The following is a 19,291-nucleotide window of genomic DNA, read 5'->3' on the forward strand; positions in this document are numbered from 1 at the left end:
CCCCCTGTATGGGAACCCAGTGATAACTGCTCTCTCACGGTGTGGGAGAGAGAACGAGAATGGAAGTCCCCGATTTCGATGTGAAATTGAAAAGAGACTGATCAGGGGAAGCCCATAGTTCTGTGTGTAAAAGGTTTTTTCATGTATTGTAACTTGTTCTGTGATTGGCTTGTATCTGTAAGAGTGAATGAAGCGTGCGTGTGATTGGTCGGTGAGGTCATGTGATGTCTACTCCCTGCGTGGAGGAGACGAGTTCATGAGATCACCAGTTGTCTGCCGACTGCTGCACCAGTAGGTCGCGTTCGGTGGCTTCTCGCTAAATTATAATGTAATTTACTAATGGATAATTTCACGTTGGTGGTCAGAGCCAGGCCGAATATTAAGTCAACCTAATTTGTTTTATTTTCTTTCGGACAATAATTAGAAATTGCGGCCACCTTCGTCGGCATTTGGCTCGGGGCGAAATTCGGTTTCGCTGGGTGCGGCCATGTTTCAGGCCGCACTGACTTCAGGTATTTTCAGCAAAACATTACTGAGGAACTTAATCTACGCTATTATTTTTTGTTAATTTTCATCACGCGAACTACGAGCAATTTTCGACAGTCAGATATACATGTGGAACGAGTGAATGAACCATTGTAAGTGTTTGGATTCGTCGGGGCATTCTGGTTGAAAAAATAAAAACAAAATTACCATCAGCGTTGAACATCTGTTTATTTTGTATATAACGAACCGTTATAAGCTTTGGCTAAAATACATCATGTTTCGAAAGTATTTACAGGTATACAATACATATGGGTATTAGAAAGAATAAATAATTATAAAAATTAATGTCATAAATATTTTTAAAAGTTGTAGGTAACATTTAAAATTGTCTTTTAAAATAATTATAGTACGATTCAGAAAAAGAAAATAAAAGAGTAAAACATATTTTATTACCTGTCACAATGTTAAAGAATAAAACTATTGACATTTCTTACCTGGTTTGTGCACTTTGTTTGTTTCGAACATAAAAATAACCGGCTCCATCGTGGCATAGGATAGAATTGATGCGGTTTCCTTGAATTTCTTCGGATGCCAGAGGTAAAAGCTCGTCAGCTCTTCCTGGTTGAACATCAGGACCCAATTCATTGACTTCTGCATGATCCGACTCGTTGTGACCTTCATCTTCGCGTTCTAAAATATCACTCATAATATACGAAAAAACTAACTAGCTTACAAGTTAAAAAATATATATATATCCGGATTTCAGGAACGTGCGACACTTCTTTACGACTTTGCTTCTTTCCTAACACTACAAGCGTTTTTAAAATGCTCCCTCTGAACTGAAAAAAATGACATGTCTGCATTCTCTTCGGTGAACAATTTAGGAAAAGCGCGTTCTCACAAGCCCATTGCTGACACAGCCACCCGATACTGCCTCATAGTTTACGGCACGGCATGACAACCAGATTAGATTTGGCTGTGTACAATTCTTGTCTACCGAAATAATACATGACAAAAACGTCTCTGGGCTAGTAAAATTTATCTGGAAATATACAACTCAGCTACCAGCTTATGCGTATAGATAGCTCTAATGTATTCTTTCCCGCGGAGCATTCGAACGTCATGGCGTTCAATCACGTGCCCTTCCAGAGAGTGTAGTGCCACCCAAATAAGTGCGAAATTAAAATTTGCATGCTATTGTACGCATCTGGAACTTTGTAGGGTTACGTTTCCATAAATATGTTTATTCAATAAAAATAATTTATTTTATTTTCACTCCCTGCCACTCAACAAATTTATGTGCAGATATTTCCGAACATCTTGCATACGTGTCAAAGTTTCTCAAATATTTTACTGAGTAATTGAAAACCAAATTACTGTGCAATTTTATTGCTATTGTTTTTACTTGAAAGGATGTAATAAGATAAGTTAGTCCAAAATTTTAGTAAGATATTTTATTCCAATGGATTTAAATAAATAGGTAATGTTCTATTTACAACAGCTTTCTTACACTCGTACATAACTGACCAGTAAGAGAGGAAAGCCAAAAGCTGTATTAATGACGTGAAGTAAAATATGATGGAATGTATTTATTTACATAAGCTATACAGAAGCAGGACAAAATATTAATTACATTAAACTTTCATGATACACATAGTATTTAGCTTTAAGTTTGTATTTACTTATTTCAAAACTATATATATATATATATATATAATTCACATTACATATTGTGGTAGCATTTATAAGAAAATATTAAACAATGAAGCAAAAGCGAAACGAAACAAAGGGATTATTAACAAACTCAGTTTTAACATTCACGACTGTTAACTATGTAACACAGGTTTAAAAATACGTTACAATCTCAAGAAAACTTTTTCAGAGTCGAATCTTTTAACACTTTAAAGCCCAAGCCCGAGTATGTATCGGGCTTAGGTTAAGTACCTAATGAACGGCCCAAGCCCAAGGCACGCTCGGGCTTACACATTTAAATGAACTGATTTGAACTGCCGAATGATTATCGAGCAAAAGCTTTTCGTACTTTTTCTTGGGTCTCTACTGTATATTTTCTTTATATAAGTGCTGCTATCTGTTGGATTTTTAGGAACTTATTAGCCGTAACATATTCCATTTCTTCGTAACTCGTTTTTCTTTCTCTACTAACGTGTTTTGTTCGCTACTGCTATCTGGTATTCCTTTTTGTAACTAAATAGCGCGTGTTTTTTAACTTGCGCTGTAAAATGATTTTCCCGCGAATTTTAGTTGTATTGGCAAGTGGCGGAATATTTCTGTGATGAAAAATGGATGAATATAATAGTGGAGATAAGACAATTGAATTTATTTACGATTCTGCTTCGGATGGCGAAGTGGAAGAGGACGATTCAGATGCAGACCCAGATTTTCATCCTAGCAGCACCGATGAAGGTAAGATATTTTATTTATTTCATTTCTGCTATGTAAAGAGTGTAACATTTGTACAAAATGTTATTTGTTTAGGAATTGTACGAAATGAGTTCTCAAAAGTTAGTAAATAAATAATTTGCATCATATAAAATAAATGTAATGTAATAAAATAATTCCAGCAACATAGCTGAACTCTCAATTTTTTTCTCTGATGCAGTGTCATAGCGTTTGAGCCTATGCCAATATACGCTATGTAATTGGTATTTTGGAAGAAACAATTATTTCACATTATTATAATTACTACAATTTTGTTTCAAGCCTTCATTGAATTAGTGTTAGGAATAATTATTATTTTCCAAAAGTATAGGCCTATTTCAGTAGCAATATTTCTTTATTCATATCTTTACTTTAGGCTACATTTATAAAATAAATAACTCCTGCCGATAATTTCTGTTGTAGAAAATGAAAACGACACCATTGTTCACCCGGATATTCCAGGCACATCTGGCACAAACCGGAGTAAAAGAAAACGCAGTAAAGAACCAGGAATGGTCACTGATGCTGAGTTGGGGTGGTCACCTATTGATACTCCCCCACCACTGCCATCATTTCAGGAACACAGTGGTGTCTCAGCACCCCTTGACGAAACATCCACACCCCTTGACTGCTTTTTGATTTTCTTTCCAGCACCCGTAGTAAAACTAATCAAACACGAGACAAACAAGTATGCAGCTTCAATTGTTGAAAGACAAAGAAGTGCAAATAAATTGAAGAAAAATAGCATGTGGAGTTCTTGGGTACCAGCGAAACTGCAAGAAATATATTTATTTTTTGCCATCGTAATTCATATGTGTCTCGTCAAAAAGCCAAGACTACGAGACTACTGGTCAAAATCTGCATTCATATCCACACAGTTTGCACCATCCATCATGAGCCGCAACCATTTTAGTTCTATTTTGGCAAATCTTCACATAAATGACAATAGAACTTGTTTACCCCGGAACGAAGTTGGCCATGATCCCTTACACAAAATTCGGCCTTATTTTGATCACCTTTGTACAGCCTTCTCGTCCAGTTTCATTCCGTATGCCAACCTTACAGTGGATGAAGGCATGTGTGGATTTAGAGGACGCATCATATTCCACGTGTACATGAAAAACAAACCCGAAAAATATGGTATCAAATTATTTGTGGTATGTGATTCATCAACAGGCTATGTGCTAAAAATGGAAGTCTACACTGGGAAAGGTGCTGCAGATAATAGCATTCTTGAACTTTTGAAAAGAATATTAGCTGATTATTTTGACAAGGGATACACTGTCTATATGGATAGATTTTACAGTTCGCCTGTTGTTTTTGACTATCTCTGGCAACGTAAAACTAAAGCTGTAGGCACATGCATGCCAAATCGCAAAGAACTGCCAAAAGATGCTATTGTAAGGAAAAAAATAAAGAAACAAGAAATGGTTTATATGAGAAGAAATCATCTCCTTTGTATAAAATGGAAAGACACGAGAGATGTTTTAGTTTTGTCAACAGCTCATCAAGCAACATGCACTGAGAAAGTTGTTCAAACAAAGGAAGGCCAACAGACTAAATCAAAGCCCGATGCCATACTGGACTACAATCTTCACAAAACTGGAGTAGACAGAAATGATCAGCTAATAGCATATTACCCATTCAAGCGAAAACAGCTAAAGTGGTGGAAAAAATTGTTCTTCCACCTCTTTGTAATGTCTATTGTGAATGCTTTCATCTTGTTCAAGGAGACACGAAGAGCAGACGACAAAAAGCGCTGCCATCTTGCAACATTCATGCAAGAGTTGGGAGAAGAATTGGTCAAAAAAGGTGGAGCAGAAAATGAAAATGAAGATGTGGGCAGTGCTTCGAACGCAAACAGGCTTACAGGAAGGCACTTCCCTGACAAAATTCCTCCTACAGAAAAAAAATCTCAGCCGACACGGATTTGTAAAGTCTGTTCAGAAAAAGGAAAAGCAGAAACAGGAAAAGCAACACGAAGAGAAACATGCTGGTGGAGCTCTCAGTGTCAAGTGGCATTGTGTATCCCAGGTTGCTTTAGGCTATACCACACTAAGGGAAATTATGTGAAATAAAAAAAACATGTCTTTTTGTACACGTGAAATTCAGAAGGCATGCAAACAGATGTTGGATCATTGCATGTGTTTTATCATCATTCTCGAAGTGTGTTTTGTTGTAAACAGTATTTATAACCCTCCAAGCAGTAATTGATTTTTTTATTGATCAGTGTTTGAGAGTTTTATTCCACTATATAAATAGGTGTTTTTTACAGTGTAGAAAATTACATGTAAAATTATTGTATTTAGTGTGAGTTTGATACACTCAAATAGTATTCATTACCCTACAAGTAGTAACTGATAAGGTTTTATATCGAGAACAAAATGTTTCTAGATTATAATATAGTTATGTAAATACATTTTTACAGTGTACAAATTTATGATACATGTAAAATTATTTTTTTTTGAAATTATTATACTTGATCTAAACAGTGTTTGCAATTCGCTAGGCAATTATTTATTTTTATTTTAGAAAGTATCAATTCTAAAGCATTTGATATCTGATAATATCATTTTCTTACAGTGTAAAAAAATGGCCAATGTAAAATATTTATGTAAGATTTAATTTTTTATAATGTAATAACTGTCTAATTCATATTTATAAGAAAAAGATGTAAATACATTGATATAAATAATTTATTTTATTCTTATATAATAATGTCTGAGTTTTCTATAAATACATAAAAAAGCACTTTTTCAAAATAAAATAAAAATATTTTACTATCAAAATACGAGATAAATTCCTATTTTTATGAAGTATATAGTCTCAAAGATTTGATAGCTGTAAATATATTTCAATTCTTTCTCAAAATAAAATTTTAAAATTTTAATGAAAATAACAAAAAATGGCTGGGATGTCAGGCCAAAACAATAACATGATAGCTGGGCTTGAAAGTGTTAAGGAATACCGGCTAACAGGAGGAAAAGGTCATTTCACAAGGGATAAACTAAGGGTAAACTCCCTGAAACAGGGGTAGGGAAGGTGATGCACCAGGATTAAACTGGAAGTAGACTACCTGACACAGGGTGACATAGCAAGAGACACCCAGGAGTCCTGGCAGATGATGGTAAGGAAGGTTGTATCACAAGGGCTAACTGGACAGAATTACATAGCATGGTAAATGCTACAGAGGGCTAACGTAAGAGGTAGGAGAGGTGGTCTTCTTGACACAGAGGACATAGCATGGGACCTGCGCTTGAGGGCCGGGTGAAGTGAGTGGGGAAGGTGGTTACATGAGGGATAAACTGAGTGTGACTCCATAACAAAGGCCGACACATCATTTGGCACGCCCCCGAATTGGTGGCTAAATGAGATAATGAAGATGGTTGCAAAGGGATAAACTGGAAATTGACTCCCTAACAAGGGGTAAAATCAAGGTGGACTACTTGACACAGGCTGACATAGCATGGGACATGCTCAAAAGTGGCGGCTGAAGGAGGTAGGGAAATTGGTTGTACAAGGGTTAAACCGGAAGTGGACTTTTTGACGCAAGTTGACATAGCATGGGACACACCCAGGAGTGCCGGCTGAAGATTGTAGTTTAGGTGGTCGTAGGTGGACTCCCTGACACAGGCTGACATAGCATGGACCTACACAGGAAGGTCTACTAAAGGAGGTAGAGAAGGTGGATACAAATAGGATAAACTGAGAGTTAATAACTGACACAGGCTGACATACCATGACTCATGACACCTGCCCCGAAGGGCTTGTTGAAGGAGGTAGGAAAGGTGGTTACACAAGAGATAAACAGGGGGTGGATACCAGATACAGGTTGAAGGAGGTAACTTAGGAAGTTGCTCTGCAGATAAACTTGATGTGGAACCATACCATATCCTTGAATTAAATGGAGAACAAACTGAATTTTTTTTTTTAATCTGATACAAGACAAGTATTGGAAGAACTGGCAGAAAATGTATATTAATCAAGTTATTAAAGACTCATCTGAAAATAACTATTTAGTTCGGTTTTACCATTTAACTGTAGTTGTTGATGCCAGTAGTGGTCAATTTACCAAAGACAATCATTTTCATAATGATTTAAAATACCTTTAAAAAAACTTACTAATCAAACATTTACATTAGTTTAAAACAAGTCATTGTTGAATTTTTATTCTCTAAAATTAGGCTCTTTCATTTATATATGCAGTTAAAATTATCTGTGTTATTTTTAATTTTGTAAACTCAAAAAAAAATTATGAACCACTGTCATTGAGATTGTATTTCAAATAGACAAAGCCAAATCATACTCAGTACCTTAAATCTCTGTTGAATTCTTGAACAGGATTGTAGAACACATTCTTAGAGTCCTGAATGAGGATCTCTGCATCCCCTTCCTTGATGACATTAAGAGCTGTTTCCGCATTCATTGCGCCTCAACGCTCAGCACTCAGCCAGGTTGGTGAAGTCACCACTTGCAATCTTAAAATAAATTACAAAAGACCATAGCCAACATTGCTGCTGCAGCACTTAATACTAACTAAAAAATTTTTTTTAATTAGTCTCACTGTAAACTTAATACGGTGAAACATCTTTAAACCGGCATGTTCGGGACCACAGCTCTGTTGGATTAATAAATGTCAGTAAGGTTTAAACAAGAATACCTAATGTAAAAAAGTGAAATGTAACCACCTAGAAAACAGGATAAACTCTACTGAAATTAAAACATACAGTAATGCTAAATTAAGTGGACTAAAAACCCACCTGGTTGACAGGGTCAACAGTCTTCTAAAGTATATAAGTATACAGAATGTATCAAAATTCATGTTACAACGCTTGAGGGTAGAAAGCTCTTATTATTTGCAACCATTTTTGGCAATAAACATGTTGCCGGAAATGCGTAGTTAAGCCCCTGTAGCCCCAGAAAGAGTCAGCGTAGGCAACCCTTTAGGCTTTGTGCGAGACAGACGATGCTGTGGTGAATTACGTGTTTACGACGCCGGGCAGCGCTCGAGAGGACTGTACGATGTCAAATGCTGACCCCGCCCCTTTTTACTTCCGTTGGTGGCGCCCTCACCTCTTTTCTTCCGTTCGTGCCGTGCCATAGCACTGCGCAGCGTGACATCGCAGTGTCGCAGTGTGTTTTGATATCACTGGTGGTCTGTCGTTGACTGTTCTGTCGTACAAGCAAACTCGTGGTGTCATTTCTTTCGCTGTGGTTCTGAAAAAGGGCGACGTTTTAGTGGAGCTCAATGGAGTACACGTTTAGTGAGTACACGGACATGCTGCTAGTTTACGGGGAAGCTAGACAAAATGGACGAGCCGCCCGTCGTCTGTACGAAGAACGATATCCGGGTCGTAGGATTCCAGCTCACACATGTTTGCAAGACTTACTCAGCGAATGCGTGATACTGGTACATGTGCCGTCACAAGACCAAATGCTGGTGCTCCACGCAGGGTTCGTATTCCTAGTTTTGAAGAAGATGTACTTCAGAGATTTGAGGAGAGTCCGGATACAAGCACAAGGGCAGAAGGTTCCGATATGGACGCTGACAAAATGGCTGTTTGGCGAGTTCTTCATGAGCAACTCTTGTACCCGTACCACCTTCAAAAAGTGCAACACATGGGTCCGGCGGACTATCCTCTTCGCATGACCTTTTCTCATTGGTACATTCGAAGAGTATTGAGGAACGCCGAGTTAGCGGTTTTATTCAGCGATGAAGTCAAGTTCACTCAAGACGCTATTCTCAATTCGCACAACAGTCATGTTTGGAATGATTTCAATCCGCATGCAACGTGTGTTACAGCTCGCCAGGAACATTTTTCAGTTAATGTGTGGGCCGGTATTGTTGACAGCATACTCATCGGGCCTTTTTTTCTTCCGCTACGACTTACCGGCACCGGATACCTCCACTTCCTTCAGAACGAACTACCAGGTCTTTTTGAAGAAGTTCCATTGCATGTCCGACGTGTGATGTGGTACCAACATGACGGGGCACCACCTCATTTTTCCCTGCAAGTGCGAGAGTATTTAAACCAAACATTTCCAAACCAATGGATTGGACAAGCGGGCCCTGTCGCATGGCCGCCAAGGTCACCGGACATAACCACGTTAGATTTCTTTCTGTGGGGTTACGTAAAAGGGCTTATCTACGCTACACCAGTAGAAACTGTAGAAGAGCTTACACAGCGAATCATTGAAGCGTTCGAAATCATAAGGTCGACTCCACACATGCTCCAGCGTTTCCGTGAAAACATGATTCGCCATTGCCACCTCTGTGTCGCTCAAGGTGGGCGTGTTTTTGAGCCGTTGCTTTAGGCTGTCACGTTGTTAAAACGTATGCAACAATTTCAATGTTGTGAAACAAAGCCGAAGCTGTGATTGATTTCAGAGTGAAATTAAAATCTGTGCCATGATTAAAAAGGTTATTTCTCTACTCGAACGCCCGCACATCCACGACATAACACTCTACAACGTGTTGCCTACGCTGACTCTTTCTGGGGCTACAGGGGCTTAACTACGTGTTTCCGGCAACATGTTTATTGGCAAAAATGGTTGCAAATAATAAGAGCTTTCTACCCTCAAGCGTTGTAACATGAATTGGTATTTGCGAAAAAAAAATGTTAAAAATCCGAAAATACCTTTATTATATGCTCTTCAACTTCCTCTTGTCATTAAAAGCGGCGGAGATAGGAAATTCCAAATACTTTAGGAGATATCGAATTTTTAAATTTCATCACAATACCAGCGCATTCATGTGGCGTTTAACATTGTTTCTTGTTTACGAGTATCTATTTTTTATTGGATAATGATGTCACGTGATTGTTCGTGATAGGCCAGAATTCAAATGAACCAATACGTGTATATTTAGTTCATTTATTGTTTAAAATGGTGTTTAATTACCGCCTCCAACTAGGTGAGTTTTTAACGTTTCTAATTTTAAAGTCTTATTTGTTATTTGAATATTGTTGCGCAAGTAATAAGTAAAAAAAAATTACGTGAGTTCCTACTGTCCATCCTTTGTCCCGGTTGGTTAGGTCAGGTCAGTTACATTATAAATAATTTAAAACTAAAGAATAATTAAAATTAATTCACTTTATTTTTAATATCACCTTAGTTTGAAAGTATTTATAATGTAACTGACCTGACCTAATCGACCATTTTAGTTTACTGTTCATCCTCTGTCCCGGTTTGTTTGGTCAGGTCAGTTACATTATAAATATTTTAAAACTAAACAGCCATTAAAATTAATTCACATTATTTTTAATGTCCGCTTAGTCAGAAAGTATTAATAATGTAACTGACCTGACCTAATCAACCATTTATTAATTATGCATTCACGAACACACTGCAAAATAACAAAAATTGCACTGGTCCAATGGTTGCACAGGTCTTGTATTGCAAAATTAAAAAATTCGATATCTCCTAAATTATTTGGAATTTCTTATCTCCGCCGATTGTTTTGAAAAGAGGAAGTGAAAGAGCAAAGAATAAAAGTATTTTCGGATTTTTAGCATTTTTTTTTCCCAAATACCGCTCAACTACATATTTACCACTTGTATACCTACGTGATACAGAACAATTACCCCTGCCTTTTTTGTATTGCCGTTAGATAGTCAGGTTTGTTTAAGTTGCTGTATCTTTTGTTCCTTAGGAGTTGTGAGAGTTATGAGCACATGAACCTGGGTCAAAAAGGGTTGGTAACTCTAATATAGGCATTCGCTGTATCCGAATACATAGCGATGCATCCTTAGCACACACATCCCTACATCCCTTAGCAAATGCAGCCACAATGTAGAGGACGCATTTCTAATGGATGGATAGTATCCGAATACTTTTACTGCTAGCACCACCTGTTGAATGTCAGTCGTACTAATGTTCACGCAGCCATTTTGTGTAGGGATATCTACGAATATTCAGCAAAACGTAAATAATAAATTCCTACCAATTAAAAAATAATGTAACGTGTATGTTATACATGTTAGCGATCCAAATAAAATACATTTTATAAATTGTAAACTTTAAAAATACTTATGAGTTTTGAATTATCCTTTAAGTTTAAATTCGTATTTTGATTACATTTATTAACGTCTTCATTTGTCTCTGTTTAAGTTATCACTTTCGCTTATAATGTTTTAAACAAATCTTATGCTGAAAATCTGAAGTAATATTATACACAAACAAAATAAAACCCGATTCCGAAGCTAATGGATGTAGGAACGCGTTAGTGGATGCGAGTGTCGCATCCCTAGAAATCTCGAATTAGTGGATGCATGAAGGGATGCATCGGCATCCCTTGTGATAATTCGGATTCAACACAAAGATGGCCGCGTCCACTACGATGCACTTTTAGTGGATCCCTTAGCTAAGGGATCCATTAGGCCAGTATTCGGTAAATATGTAGTTGGGCGGTATTTGCGAATAAAAATGTTAAAAATCCGAAAATACTTTTATTCTATGCTCTTTAACTTCCTCTTTTCAACTTAGGCGAGTTTTTAACGTTTCTAATTTTAAAGTCTTATTTGTTATTGTTGCGCAAGTAATAAGTAACAAAAAAATTTTACGTGAGTTGTTACTGTTCATCCTTTGTCCCGGTTTGTTAGGTCAGGTCAGTTACATTATAAATACTTTAAAACTAAAGAACCATTGAAATTAATTCATATTATTTTTAATGTACGCTTAGTTTCAAAGTATTTATAATGTAACTGACCTGACCTAATTGACCATTTTCATTAATTAGGCATTCACAAACACATGGCAATAAAAAAAATTGCGGCGGTCGATTGATTACACAGCAAAATAAGAACGGCGATATCTCCTAAAGTGTTTGGAATTTCTTATCTCCGCCACTTTTAATGAAAAGAGGAAGTTGAAGAGCATCTAATAAAGGTATTTTCGGATTTTTAACATTTTTTTTTTTTGCAAATACCGCTCAACTACATATGATGAAATTAAAAAATTTTATATCTCCTAAAGTATTTGGAATTTCTTACCTCCGCCGCTTTTAATGAAAAGAGGAAGTTTAAGAGCATCTAATAAAGGTATTTTCGAATTTTTAACATTTTTTTTCGCAAATACCGCTCAACTACATATTTACCCAGTATTCAGATGCAGCCATTGAGAACGACTTAAGGTTTATTTTTTTAGCATGGCACACAAAAGCAGATGCTATTGAAAAATACAATTATAAATTAAGATGTCTGAAGGTGAAACTTCTTAAGCAATACCTAATATCGTGTAATAATGATGAAAACTTATGTTATGTGTGTTAATAAGGTTATACTCCACCCAACCTGTAATAACTAAAGAGATACATATTTACTAAAAATTTGTTCAAAATATTATCATATAAAAATATACTATCATTATTGTTGAATACAATGTCGTAAATAAGATAATAATTGTTCTAAGAAAAACAATACACTGAACATTACGAACATAGAAGCAGATGATAGCGTAAAAAACAACAGCAGACAACCGGAGATTAGAGAAAAACTCTGCAAACTAGAGATGCAAATATATATCGAATATATCGAACTATTCGATATTTTCTCTTGATATTATCGAAACGAGTAAATATTTTTGTAACTACGATATATTCAAACGATATTATAAAAGTATTCATATTCATGTAAATATTTTTTTTATTTTTTTTTATTTTAGGTTTTTAAAGCTAGCAACACTAACTGGAAACCCTCTATATGTGTTTATGACTTCACTGGGAGGTGGGAACTGCCACTTTATGTGAAGCACAAGGGGAAAAACCTTTTCTTATGGTTTTTTTTCTAAGTTTCTCGCCAAAAGCCTCGATGCATCACTCCTGGTTCCTGGGTCCTGGGCTGGCCTTTACTCTACTGTGTTCATCTCCTGCTAGTGCTGTGTTGTGGTGTGCTGTATAGTCTAATGTGAATTGTGTGTGCATCATGAGCACCAGTAGAGTGTGGAAATATTTCAGAAAACTGGAAAAAGACAGTAAAAGTGTGAAGTGCAATTTATGTTTTAAAACATATCGCAGCTCAGGAACAACTACGAACTTATTTGCACATCTTAAAAGTAAGCATATTAATGCTTATAATGAATGTGTGCTGGAGAGTAAGAAGCTGAAGCAAACTGTTCTTTTAACAGAGGTAAGTTTTCAAATTTTTGTTTGTTTAATATTGCGCCGAACAACTGATTTATACATCAACCTTGCATTGTTAAATGTTTTAAAATAATAATTTGTCATTGATTAGAATGAGTTTTGCATGCACATAATTTATTACAAATTTACAAATATGTACCTGGGATGTGTTACTTCAGTTATTTAGCGTGACGTACCGACCATGGCCTTTAAGCCCGTGCTCCGCACCGCCAGTACCGTATCCCGTTTTCGGAGCGCACCCCTTGCCCAGCCGGATTGAGTCAGGCGAGCGCCTCGGGTGTGACCCCAATAGACAACAAACCAAATTAACAGTCACCGCGGCCACTGGCCTTAATTAAAATGCCCGTGAATGTCGGAATAGGAGAAATCCCTCTAAAACAATTCACAGTGGGACAACATGGTAGTAAATTTACAGTCGCCAACTTGATGTCACATTTTAAATAATTAAATACATTAAAACTATTGTTAAGCCTTAAGCACCAATTACCAGGTGCTACATTTTAATTGGGCACCTGGAACATGTTTTAACTGATAATATAGTAAATTAAATTAATATAAGTCTTTTGACGCCGACTCACAAAGAAGAGAAAGTTTCTCTTCCTTGCGAGGTGGCCATGTCCGGCAGTCTCGAACCACTCCGCGCCGGGAACAGACGTGTGTCCGTGGGCAGCATCCAAGTTTCTTTCATTTTATTACTTTTTATTCTGTACTAAATCTTTAAAATTAAAACCTTTTGTTAATTCACCGCTGCCCACGTCGACTCGGCGCGTATTTTGCGGAGCCGGGCCTATCCCGACGGTCTTCAGTGTGATACCGCGATACGTATCGTAGCACAAAACGTACGGTACTGGCCGACTCCAGCGAAAGTGTTTTTACTTAAGGACGCCGTGCATATGCCTGCCGGCTGCACACACGTAAGTGTTTCGCCGAATTTAGGAGCCCGCTCATAGAGCACCGCATGCACCCATTAATGTTCGGCGCTGGCCGTCTCCAGCGAGCATCGACCCGCGTCCCGCGAGACTGCTGCGGTAACCATTAATGTCGCGTAGCGTTATGTTTTTTCTGTATTAATCGTGTAACGGCTAGACGTCGCCAAGTGTTGGTGAGAGTGTTTGTAGCGGGACTAGATTAAAGGTAATTCTCACCAACTCGTGTATACTAATTTTCCAGAGTCTCCCGTCCTCCACACGGCCGAGCGGCCTTCACAGTCAAGAGAGAACCATTCAGGGTAGATTCAAGCCGTGTACCTGGCGGGGCACGCGGGGCCAGAGTACCCACGACCCAACATCAACGGCCTAGCAGTCCGCTAGCCTGGCGCCCCTCCAGACAACAAGAGCACCGCGACGCCCGTAGCGCCCGTCAGGTACCCCCCGGGCCTTTCACATAGGTCGGGTGACGGCAAGCGTACCGAGTACAGTTGCCTAAAATAAATTCTTTTTCTATGATTAAATTTTTCATTGTATTACAGTATATAGAAAAATCACCTCTTCATTCTTAGACATAATACAAATTGTTCTTTACACATTTTCTGTGACTTAGGCCTAAACCGGTACAACCATGAGGAAAAGTTTGATTTATGTTTATTTTACAGCGTATTTTCAGATTCTTAAAAAAATCATTACTATCGTCATATAGTTTAATCAAAATGCATAGATAGCATTTTATTTTAGTTATAGAATACTAAAGCTTCAATACGTCCTGTGGGAAGTATTTTTACAGGTTAGCTCACAATACAAACAAAATTTATCAATGCAAATGTTAATTTTACTTGAGTTTGTGACTTGGTTTTAAAATGCATCTACATCAATCAATTAATTAAACATTATGCCATTATTTAATTTAAATAATTTTTGAAAGGTCTGCTGGAACAAATACAAACATTGCAGGTTGCAGCACAACAGGGTAAATTTATGATGCAGAAAAAATGCAGTGTGTTTTAGCACCATTTTTTTTATTTTGTTTTATATTACCTCTACTTGAACTCTAAAACTTATTTAAAAGTATTTTCCTCGAAACTTAAGTTATCCAATATGGCAACATATATCACTTTACACAGACTGTCCACTTAAAAAAAAACTCTTCCATACAAATTACATGTAAAACTATGGGTAAAAATATCTCCTCAGGTGTAGTTACATCCTCAAACTTATCGGAAATGAATATATGCTGTCAATAAAATTATATTGTATTTTATTTTATTTATATTGTATTTTAATTAAGAGTTTTATTCATAAAAAACAAATATTAAGAATTGTCCTAAAAAATCAGCATAACATACTGTTAATCAACCACTTTACAGTGAAATGCATTAGGTTATGGTGCTTAAATAAATAATGACATAACTTACATGATCTGTGCATCATATGATACCTACCGTACACAATGATGGGACATTGTTAAAAATAATTTTATTTATGTAAGACTTACTTCTGTATTCTATTTTGCGGATATGGTACAGCCAAGTGGCGTACAAGTAAAATATTTGTAATCATGTGTGTCAACAAATAAAATGACCAGATCCCATATTCGTTCCAGATAATACATAAGTATTACAAATTGCTGTAATATTGCTATCATTCCTGCCCATCAACCAAGATTCAAAAAGCATTACAAAGGATTCATTCTTTGTATTTATAGTACTGCCGTCGTCCGGGGTCTAGGGCTCAAGTCCCGGTGCGGCTCCTAGCGGGAATGGCTGTTGTAGATGCGTTGTTTCCGGGTGGGCGCCGGACTAGTTCTGTTTCCAGTCGAGAGGTGGGTCGTGGGGTCGGTTGCCCTGCGTGGCCCACTAGGACCGTCGGCGGTGTTGCGTGGGTATGAGGAGTTCCCTACTTGGTAGTGGTTGGGAGTCGTATGGTTAATTGAATAGGCGCTGAAGTAGTGCAACAAATGGCATTCATCGTTTATTCATGCTTGGGGTAATACCGTTGATTACACACCACGTCGTACAGAGGGGGACGTCACACAATACAGAAATTACCCAATTACACAAAGTTAGTTTAAAAGTTACGTAATAACGGCGTGGCACAAGTTTACAAAAAACGTTATGTGATGGTGCGTTGCACAAAGTTTATTCAAGAACGCTCCAGGTTCGAGGCATCGCACAAGATTACTAAATGTTACGTCTTAACGTGGCACTAGGCGATTCTGAGCCTGTTAATACAAAAGCGGGGTGGGGGCGATTAGAGGCGGCCAATCCCGTATATCAATGTCTCGAGGCGGTGTTCGCGTCCACTGTAGTGGAGCGCGGACCGCAGCTAAATCAGTCCAAGTTCCCTTACGGGGGGTGTCAGCGCCGGAGCGACTGGTTTTAGTTTAAGTTCTGTGGTTTGGGAGGCGGCCCGTGCCGTGTACTGGAAAACTACCCCACAGACCAAGTGTGGTGCAGGGGGTTTTAAAAGTTATGCGGCCGGATTAAGTCCTGGACCGAAAATTGGACCGGGTGCACACGGAGAGATAAGTAAAAAGAGGTTTTGGGGAAGTGACCATAATTACCAGTGGTGAACTCAATGCAGACAATGGGTGATGTCTCTCCATGGGACGTGCGTCCGCCCCGGTCCATGAGTCGCGCTGTACTGTCTGATGTCATGACGTCCAGCCGAGGCTCGGTGTCCCTCGCGCCAGGGTTGACCTCATTAAGTTATTTTCTAATCTAACACGTTCACAAGAGATTTTAAGGGCGCTAATTTCCTACATTAATTATCAAAGCTAAATTTACTTTACTTGCCCCTTCTACAATTTAGAGATTAGTATTTTTACGAATTACGTTCTTTAATTTATACGTCACACCAAAGACTGTTCGTCTCTTGTCGGGCTGCTCTGGTGTAGGTTAATAACGAACACAAGTGTCATATAATTACGTCACATGGATTACTTAATTAATCCAGGCAGAAGGCCGCTAGGGGAACACTCACATGCATGTCGGGACATTTACACACGTGAGTGCCCGGGCACTCCTACGTCGCACCTTGATTAAACGGGCGTTTAAATTTTACGTAATATTGTTTATGTTCTGTGTGTGTTTTTAGCAACGTGGTCGGCTGTAATGTTGTTCTGTTTATTATCGGGCCGGGCTCTACCTTGGTTGTTGGTGGCTCGCCTGACTCGGGTGGGCCATGGCTATGGGCGCGTTTCGTTAGCGGGAACGTATACTGGCGGTTGCAGGTCGGGCTTTGGGGTGGCCTTCGGTCGGACGACGTCAGTACATTATCATTAATATTTATATATTTGGTGGTGCAAACAACTTTCCTAGAAGTTTTTTTCCGAATTTCATTTGAAACATTTAAAGCAGCATACAGTATTTGTGATTGTTTAAAAATCCCTAATCAGAGGTGAATTTGAATGTGATATGAGATATATATTAATTTATGATACCGCATAGGAGCTATGTTCAGATTATTTCGTTTTTGTAAAAATATTACATGTTTCACCTCTTAATGGACGAAATTGTATGTTACAACCATAAATTTATTAAAACAGCCATAATTTTTCCCCCTGAAATGCAAGAGTTACTTATTCAAGTTTGCTATGTTTTTTTGTCAGGATATTGCTGACGTTGACGAGATAGAAGTTGAAAACTCTGGCAGCCGTACATGTTCACATAGCCTTGCAAATATAGCAAGCATCAGCTCATTTATGCAAGAGTACACGTGTACAAGTTCATCTTCTAAAATAAGTGATGACACTGACAGCAGTGTCGTTATCCAACAGAAAAAACAAACTACTTTCACAAATTACCTGAAACGAAGATCAAGATTTGAATTTGGTGGAGTAAAAGATGCAGCCATCACACAAGTTTTGACATACATGATCTGTAAGGATAATCTTCCTCTTTCTACTGTGGACAAAACTGGTTTTCAAAAGTTTATGAAAATTGTATGTCCTCTTTACAAGATTCCATCCCGACCCACCATCACCAAATTACTGGAAAATCAGTACTTTTCTATCAAGCAAATTATCATAAGTAAATTAGCAACATCTAAGTATGTTGCCATCACGGCTGACATATGTACAGTACTGAATTCTACTAGAAGTTTCCTTGTGATAAATGCACACTTTGTCGATGAGTCTGATTCCACTTTCCAATGTGTTTGCCTAGGATCAATTCAAATGACCTAGAGCCACACCAGCGAGCACATTGCAGAAGAGCTAGCAAAGTCAATCAAACAGTTTGGGATAGAAAAAGGAAGGATAGTGTCATTTACCACAGATGGAGCTTCGAACATGACAAAAGCTGCAGATATATTCTTTTCCGCCCAACAAAGAATAGTGTGCTTTGCACATATTCTTAACCTATTAGTTCAGGGTGCATTGTCAGCAACAAAAGATTTTGAAAAAATTCTGACTCAGGTGAAGAGAATTGTGACATACTTTAAACACAGTGTCTTAGCAATGGATGCACTGCGAGAACAACAGAAGAAAATGGGAAAATCTGAGGGCTCTTATCTCTATTTGTCCCAAGACATTGAAACTAGGTGGAATTCCACCCATGACATGTTAGATAAGTTTCAAAAACTTTCTCCAGTTGTTGCGCAAATTCTTGCAAGTGTAACCCATAAAGATGGACCCCAGATGCTAGCAGGAGCCCACCTGGAAGTGGTCTCCGAAGTCATTCAGGTTCTTAACCCATTTAAAGAAGCCACAAGAGAAATCTCTGGTGATAAATATATCACAGGGAGTACTGTTCTGCCAATTGTACACTGTATAAATGAATCGTTGAAGGAAATAAAATCCAAGACCAAGACAACCATTGCAACAAACCTTATAGTGAATCTAGAAGATGGAATTCAAAAACGTCTTTTGCCTTTAGAAAACAATGTTTTGCTTTGCATTGCCACAGTTCTCGACCCCCGTTTTAAAAGACTGTATACTTTTTCGCCTGTTTCTAATGCAGCTGCAATAACAAAGCTGTGCCAAGATATTAAAGATGAGACACTCAGGCTAGGTATACCCTCTGTGGAACCAGATGAAGGCAATCTGTTACCACTTCAACACCAGCTGACAAAAGATTCTATTTGGGACAAGCATGAAGAGAGAATAAAAAAAATTGTGAAACCTCGATTGTAGACTCACAGTCACAGGGTACAGTCCCTCTTGAGCTCAAACTGTATTTTAGTACCTCTTGTATTCAAAGAAACAGTGAACCTGTTAAATTTTGGACAAGCAGGATAACAAGTACACCTGCTCTGGCCAATACAGCACTTAAGTACTTGACGGTTGTAGGTTCGT

At 37.9% G+C, this 19,291-nt stretch overlaps 1 protein-coding gene across 6 annotated transcripts in view; it reads right to left on the reverse strand.

Moving 5' to 3' along the window:
* Positions 1-12,444, reverse strand: part of LOC134531585 (tRNA (guanine(26)-N(2))-dimethyltransferase) — a 161,593-nt gene extending 149,149 nt beyond the window's left edge. The window contains exons 1-2 of one of the 6 annotated variants that reach the window (XM_063367301.1): positions 12,361-12,444; positions 7,239-7,403 (exon numbers count right to left, since the gene is read on the reverse strand). In XM_063367301.1, coding sequence (XP_063223371.1) covers positions 7,239-7,351 — 113 coding nt within the window. In that variant the 5' untranslated portion in view covers positions 7,352-7,403; positions 12,361-12,444. The other 5 variants (XM_063367303.1, XM_063367302.1, XM_063367304.1 and 2 more) reach the window with 5 other exon arrangements.
* Between the last annotated feature and the right edge of the window lie 6,847 nt (positions 12,445-19,291).

Source organism: Bacillus rossius, chromosome 5 (genome assembly GCF_032445375.1).
Source record: "Bacillus rossius redtenbacheri isolate Brsri chromosome 5, Brsri_v3, whole genome shotgun sequence".
Taxonomy (NCBI): Eukaryota; Metazoa; Arthropoda; class Insecta; order Phasmatodea; family Bacillidae; genus Bacillus; species Bacillus rossius.